At 43.0% G+C, this 7,568-nt stretch overlaps 2 protein-coding genes across 2 annotated transcripts in view; one reads left to right on the top strand and one right to left on the bottom strand.

Moving 5' to 3' along the window:
- Positions 1-5: 5 nt before the first annotated feature.
- Positions 6-742, bottom strand: Pmar_PMAR007125 (metaxin, putative; the record flags this gene model as incomplete). The annotated part of the gene is made up of 1 exon (XM_002781481.1): positions 6-742. A coding segment is annotated over one exon (737 nt), but the record flags the coding sequence as incomplete, so codon positions are not given.
- Positions 743-2,933: 2,191 nt separating this feature from the next.
- Positions 2,934-7,568, top strand: part of Pmar_PMAR007126 (M protein, serotype 2.1 precursor, putative) — a gene marked incomplete at both ends in the record, with an annotated part of 6,034 nt that continues 1,399 nt past the window's right edge. Inside the window, 10 exons of the mRNA XM_002781482.1 lie at positions 2,934-2,970; positions 3,772-3,844; positions 3,895-4,004; positions 4,161-4,215; positions 4,273-4,381; positions 4,492-4,572; positions 5,007-5,078; positions 5,844-6,031; positions 7,098-7,179; positions 7,251-7,322. Coding sequence (XP_002781528.1) covers positions 2,934-2,970; positions 3,772-3,844; positions 3,895-4,004; positions 4,161-4,215; positions 4,273-4,381; positions 4,492-4,572; positions 5,007-5,078; positions 5,844-6,031; positions 7,098-7,179; positions 7,251-7,322 — 879 coding nt within the window. The remainder of the gene's footprint in view (positions 2,971-3,771; positions 3,845-3,894; positions 4,005-4,160; positions 4,216-4,272; positions 4,382-4,491; positions 4,573-5,006; positions 5,079-5,843; positions 6,032-7,097; positions 7,180-7,250; positions 7,323-7,568) is intronic.

The following is a 7,568-nucleotide window of genomic DNA, read 5'->3' on the forward strand; positions in this document are numbered from 1 at the left end:
GGGACTTGAGCATCATCTCACGCATCCGAGTGTAGTAAGCCATCAAGTTATCATACTTCTCACTCTCTGTGCAGCAGGACATGTACTTAGTAAACTCCGAATCGGTGTCAAAGTTCGACCATAAATAACCAAATACGGTAGCATCAATAGTGGAAGGCTTATCGTCATTCACGAGGTATTTTTTCTCTCCCAAGATGATCGAGAGAGCCTCGATATCCTCTTTCATTCTTCGCTTCCGGTCAACTTCGGGGAGGCGTCCGATTCCCTGGCCGTTCAGAATCGCCTTGAAACTTCGCAACAGAAACGTCGGGAAGATCCATCGGGCAACCGTTGGTAAATTCATCAACTTCTTATTCAATACTTCGAAAGCTCCATCTTGTAGGGCCATGTCGGCGAGAGTAAGGAAGTAGGTGTGCTCCTCCACCATACGTTGAACGGCGATGCTCATGGCTCGTTGCTCCAGGCTAAGGTCGGCATCCAAGTCCTTGCCATACTTATCTGATAGCATCTTCACTATAGCACTCGAATCTGCGTAGACCTGGCCGTTGAGCTCGATGTACGGTGCTTTACCTGAGAGTTTAACCAAATGACAACTGCTGTAGGAGTATACCTCACCGTAGGGGCCATCGGGTCCATTAGCCGGTAGAAGGGTATACGGTAAGCCTGCTAGCTCAAGCCAGATGTGAAGCTTGGTGCAGAAGTGACTCGCTGATGAGGCCATACCATCACCATGATGATTCATCAATATGTAACTACCGAGAATTAAAATGCATGAGTAGCGATCACTTCGGATTGTAGACCAAACAGAAGCTCAACTTACACGTAGATATGATCATTGATGTAATCAGGAGTCTTGAGGCTCATGGCGACTAATGCTGAGAAATAAGATATTCAAGCAACTAAACGGTTCCATTTGAAGCAATGATAATCAGACTCGTTCAATACACTAGCCAGTTGGCCGACATGCTCACATAGGAAGGTTGGACCAACGCTTTTACTCTTACTATATTGAATTCTCCTGTGTGTTGCACACTCGTTGTGTTGTGAACCCTCAGGGTTTTGTGAAGCACCGTTCAATGCTGTGAGAACACAGTAGATCGATCTGTGGCCTCGAGAGCTCTACACAAGCGGCTGTATGCAAGCGGTATATCACAGACTGATTCCTGTGGATAAGTCACCGCAACACCAGTACTCTAAGATGCTAAGTGTGAAGTGATAGTCTACCTCGATAGACCGCTGTATGGAGGCTCGGCTACCCATGTTGCTTCGGTGGATCCTGATGTCTACTGTGATGAACAAGGGCGATAAGTCATCGTCGACACCATGAGCACTATCGTATGCATTTCGCCTCTGGATTTGCAACATCTAGAGCCGGGTCAGGATAACACGAGAACCTCTGGAGTTCTAGGCTCCAATATTCAAATATACAACTTTACATTTGCCGGCCCCGGAAAGATATGGTATCAAAATCGCTCGCGTTCTTGATCCACGTCGAATATTGGCGTTCAATGACTTAGTCGAATGATAGAAAAGCGATTGATCAATATGAGGAGGCGGTCGAGATCCAACGGTTCTTTCTTCAAGCTGGAAAAGTCCTGCCAACATTTTATTGTTCTGGAATAGTATTGATTCACCTAGGAGGATCTCGCAAGAATACAGTCTGGGACAAACGACAGAGTCAGAATCTGACACTTGTTGCCTTAGTTGTTTGGAGAAGCATGGAAAACACGCTTAAGAGTTCGAGAGACGAGCGACTCGTCCAGAATCGAGTTGTGTCAAGACTACGAGATCGTGAAGGGATGACTAGTCGACTTGAACGACGAGATGGCCTGAGATTTACTCTGTCAGTCGTTGGTGTTGCTACGCTTCTCTAATTTCTCCTTTTTAACCCATCCGCTGCCACCCGTAGGCAAGTATCATTGAACTTCTCGGTTAGATCTCTCTTCCTCCCATATCTCGTTCGTTGCTATTCTTGAGATCTATAGGTTACACATCGTAGCTCAATGATTTGGTTTTGCAGCCAAGGGTGTGCTAAAAATCGAATTTTTTAATCGAAGACTCGTAACTACCTTGAACAAAGCTGTTAGCAGACTGGTATACTACTCAAGAACGTTCTCATTCAAATGAGCAAACGAATTACCCTCACCGAGGCGAATTCTATTTTTGGGCGAGCGCTAAAAATCATGCTCCGGCGCGCTTTGGGATTTTTGGTTGCGATGTGCCTGCGAGTTTCTCATTAGATTTAGGTGGTGCTATACGTCACTCGGGAGGTGTATAGTTCTACTTTCACGATAAGGAATTTTCTATCGGTTCTTCGTGATACAATACTAAACTCATTCCCACTAAGAGAATCCTAAGATTACCCTTGGCTGGCTCTGTCGATTTGGACGGTCCCTCAACGCGATTAGTATTCATGGGAGAATACAAGCTTGCCAGCCAGATAGCCACAGAGTCGACATATCATTATATAAAACTAGTCTAGTAGTGTTAGCTTGGTTTAGCCGTAAATGACTGAGGGAATCGATACTCCTCGAAATAACCAATCTAGTGAGCAACAACTAGTAGAGGCAGCCCGGTCGAGATTACGGAATTCCAAACTACTAGAGAACTGCATCGCTGAACAAAAGTTGAAACTTGTCGAACTCCTTGGACAGTGTGTAAGGGAAGTTTACGAGAGAATTCAAGGTGGCGAATACATTGATCCTGATAGGGTTGAGTATCCACTGCTGCAAACATCAGATAATGTAAATTAATAACAACAACTGCATCGTATGTGATGATCATATACGCAGGTATTAGACTTGGATGAATTACCTCTACGAAACTACGCTGAAGTCGATCTTCGCACGGACGTTGTTGATAGTGTTCTCAGCAATCTATGCGAAGGAGTACTTTCACTCACTCTTGATACTGTAGGCTGCTGTTTCTAACACATGTATGTTATTGCTGATGAGCCTAAGGCAGATACCAGTAAGGAACGTGAGACAACACGAGGCACTCTTGCGGCAAAATCAGGCATTGGTCGAGAGAATGCAAACTGTTGAGGAAACCTTATTGCGTCGCTCTAGGTGATGAGACCAACAACTTGTAAACGAAATGATATTTTTATCAGTCTTCTATCACGTTGTCGACTTGCATATTATCGCGAACTCACTCATCTGAGGAACCAGATCTACCTCAAGGGTTTGAGGGAAGCCCATGGCCATGGTGAGTGAATTCACTTTTATGAATTTTCGAAGTATATAATGTGGATAGTGCAGCATTAAATGCATTGTCTACGAGTAGGAACATTGGATTTTCTATGTGGTGATTTGTCTGCTGTCATTCACCAAATGTTTTCAAATCACTTCATATTGCGTAATTTTCTACTGAGTATTACGCCACTTCACGTAAAACGGGGAGAGGAACTCCATTATTGTTACCCTAGTAAACGATGTAGCTTATCTACAGTCGTTTTTCATTTTGTAAATCTCGCAACTTCGAATGTCGAATAAATATGTACTGTTGTGTATGAAATCGACATTTACTACTCACAGCAGCGATTTCAACATCGGAGTTTCACGACCCGTTTGATATGAAGTGGTGTTAAACTTCATGTGAAAAACGCGATATGAAGTCAACTGGGAAGACCTCGCGAGTTACGGTGGGTAGATCACCCCATATCACGTAAAACGCATCTTCACGTGTTTTACGCGTTATTCGCTGCTCACAAGCGTTTTTGTCCGCGAATTGAAGTGAATCGGGTGAAAATTTATTGTCTTTTTTCCTCAGAGGAAACTGAAGGGGATGTTTACGAAGCTTATTATTTCGACCCGGTCGATTTCATAGAGGACGACCTTTCAGAGTGAGAGTCGAAACATCTGATCTCAGAAGTAGTCTGAGATTTTTAAATAGGTTGCTCAACGATAGGATAAAACTATCTGTCGAATTGTGGGCCAAACGATACAACGAGTTGAAAGTTGTGAATGAGGAATTGGAAAGTATAATAGCGAGAGATGGATTACGTAAGCGCTTGAGGAAAGGAAAAGCGTATTTTCTTTCGGGGGGGGGGGGGGGAATTTGAATAATTTGAACTCTTTCTTCATTGGAACTGGATGCCACAATTTTTAATCCGCATTTTCTCTGGTGGAAGGTAGTAGTAGTATTCATTTGGTTGGCAGGCGAGAAGTTGAGGAAAATGCAGGAAGAGGAGGAGGCCAGACGAGAGGCACTCAGGTGGACCTACTTTGAATCTTTTCATGATGAACCTAAGATACGTCGTGTCGTTGTCAGGAGTTCGTCAGCTTTGGATGTGCCAACGCCTCCACCGTCGTTAGAAAAGGAGGTCGCTGAGTTATGTGGCAAATACCCTCCTTCTGAGGTCCTCAAGGTCTTAGCTGAAGTAAGTGGTTGTTTGATAGTGTTGATTGTCGTGTTCCTCTAGTAGTAGTAGTAGTAGTAGTAGTAGCGCGGTGCGGCGGTTCTCACGGTAGTTGATGGTTGTATGGTCAGATGTACCCCGAGGTTATGAGTGAGTATATTCAAAGTCGGATCGATAGAGAAGTACAACTAGCAGTGGCTCGAGCATTAAAAGTGAGGAGGAGGAACTAACCCCATTGTGTGGATCACTCCATATACACTGTCGTTGATGCTGCTGATTGTAGCTAGTGTGATCACCGCTGCCCGGGGCCATAGCAACTGAGGAACCCGTATATACGTATGTATGTGAGAATTTATAAACGAGCATAGGAATGCTCCGTAGAGTAGTATGAGTGTTATTTTGCTATTGGTTTTTGTTATATTCTCGAGAGAATTATGAAGTCTTTGAGGATGCGTTTGCTCTCCTCAGCTGAGTTTGGTAGAAGTTTACATTCATAGCATGTTAGGTGAAACTATAGAGAAACTATATTGTCACCAACACATGCAGTTGACCATGTGCATAGTTTTCCGCACGGTCATTATCAACATATTATTTTTCTAATTTGGCGAGGGTATGGTATGAGTATTATTTCTTATTATATTTTCAGGAAGAGCGTAGTAGTATGAATGCGAGGATGGAGGAGTTGAGGAAAGAGGAGGAGAGGAGATGGCGGGAAAAGGTAATAGTCGATATAAAGTGCTTAGTAAACTGATGGATATTCTGTGGGAAAATATGCACACTGTCAACCACATGTGATGATGAAAATTTGAGGAGTTGTCGTATATAAACTCCTATAATAAGTGTTGGAAACTCCTGAGCTCAGCTGCTGAGGAAAGCGATTACACATATATTCCTACTCCAACACTGTATAGGAAACTCCTGAGCTCAGTAGCTGAGGAAAGCGATTACATATATTCCTACTCCAACACTGTATAGGAAACTCCTGAGCTCAGCGGCTGAGGAAAGCGATTACATATATTCCTACTCCAACACTGTATAGGAAACTCCTGAGCTCAGCAGCTGAGGAAAGCGATTACATATATTCCTACTCCAACACTGTATAGGAAACTCCTGAGCTCAGTAGCTGAGGAAAGCGATTACATATATTCCTACTCCAACACTGTATAGGGAACTCCTGAGCTCAGTAGCTGAGGAAAGCGATTACATATATTCCTACTCCAACACTGTATAGGGAACTCCTGAGCTCAGTAGCTGAGGAAAGCGATTACATATATTCCTACTCCAACACTGTATAGGAAACTCCTGAGCTCAGTAGCTGAGGAAAGCGATTACATATATTCCTACTCCAACACTGTTGAGACAACAGCTTTCGATATATGGGAGAAAACGCGTATGAAAATTAAAGCGTGGTTGAGGAAAAATTGCAAACCGAATCCATTGAGAACGGGCGATCTTCATATACTTTTCTACCCTTCTGTTGTAGATGCAGGAGTTGGAGGGGAAGATGATGATGATGATGTTGGGCAGCAGCAGCACGACGGAGCGTGCCCCAGCAGCAGCAGAAGTGGAGGAAAGCAAGGCACGTGTGGTGGTGGAAGAGGAGGAGAGGCAGCAGGTAGAGGAGGTTAGTGTGGTGGGGATTAGAAGGGAACTGGAAACTAGTGAGAAAAGGTAATAATAGAGTGTTTTGTGGAGAGCTAATGTGGGGAGGAATCGTATATTCATACGAGTTTTACGCCACGTTTTACGTGAAGTGAAAAACGTGGTGATATGCAGTAGTCGTGAAATATGTTTTTCACTAGTGTTGTTGTTTTCTCATATCACTAGGGCGGCCGCCAGCCGTGAAACTCCACTGTACTTGCATTCGCTCTTCCTACTCCCATCTGCTCTACTAGTAGTGTTGGGGGCCAATAAGTCGACAGTAAGGTTGACGATGCAGAGGTCATGCTGAATGATATGTAGTCGCAGTGTGAGAAGTGAATAAACGTAAACGTATGAATTTTAGCGAATGGTTGGAGATAATATGATGTATTATGATAGTAGTATGCAGTTTCATGACGTTTCCTAGTGATATGAAAAACATATGCCGCATTTCCCTTGGTGAAGAGCGCCTGTGAGCAGTGAATAACGCGTAATGTTTCGGTATAGTTCGCGAAGTGTTTTCAATTCACTTCATAGAGTGAATATCGCGTCTTTAGTATGGAGTATTACACCACTTCACGTGCACCATCTGGGTATCGACATCAATTCACATACGATTGCTCCAAGGTGTGTCGTCGCTAGTGTAGAGCGTACTCATCTTTTTTTCCTGTCGCTGCCTTTTTTATCTATTTTATTTCCCCCTTTTATCGGTCCCTATACGGATCGTGTTTGGTTGTTATTGCACACGTAAAACGAGTGAAACTCCAATAGATGAATAACAGTATAGAAGTTTTGATATATTTCTGGGATGGTGTATTTTTATTGTAGGCGTGAAGTAGCTGTTGAAAAGGGCATAGTTTGTATCGTCAATCTAGGTGTAGATGATAGCTGATAATGTATTGCAGAACGGATGGGTGATAACGAAGCTTCACCACCCTAGTGATATGAAAAACAATAGTGATAAGTATATTTCACGACTACTGCATTTCACCGCGTTGAATATCGGCTTTTTCACAGAATATTAGATCACTCCATTCAAAAGGTGTTGTTGTGAAACTCCAATGTATCACATTTCCTTGTTATGTCATTGTTGTAGATGCTCTGATCTTGAGAAATCTCTAGCAGAGGCATTGGAAAAGTTGAGGGCTCGTGAAGAGGACTATGGCAAATTACTAGAGGTGATTATCATCATTATGATGATGATGATGATGATGATATGATGATGATGATGATGAGTGTTTGTTGATAGGATAAGATGGCACTTGAGGAGACGATGGAGAAGAAGTTGGCTGAGGAACGGGAGGTGGGGCTAGGGGCTATGGTGAGAAGGGGGATATTGTACAGTAGGCAATATTGATGATAGTGACAACACTACTGAATTGAATTCATTGATGATAGTGACAACACTACTGTATTGAATTCATTGATGATAGTGACAACACTACTGTATTGAATTCATTGATGATAGTGACAACACTACTGTATTGAATTCATTGATGATAGTGACACACTACTGTATTGAATTCATTGATGATAGTGACAACATTACTGTATTGAATTCATTGAT

The sequence above is a fragment of the Perkinsus marinus genome (genome assembly GCF_000006405.1).
Source record: "Perkinsus marinus ATCC 50983 genomic scaffold scf_1104296942060, whole genome shotgun sequence".
NCBI lineage: Eukaryota > Perkinsozoa > Perkinsida > Perkinsidae > Perkinsus > Perkinsus marinus.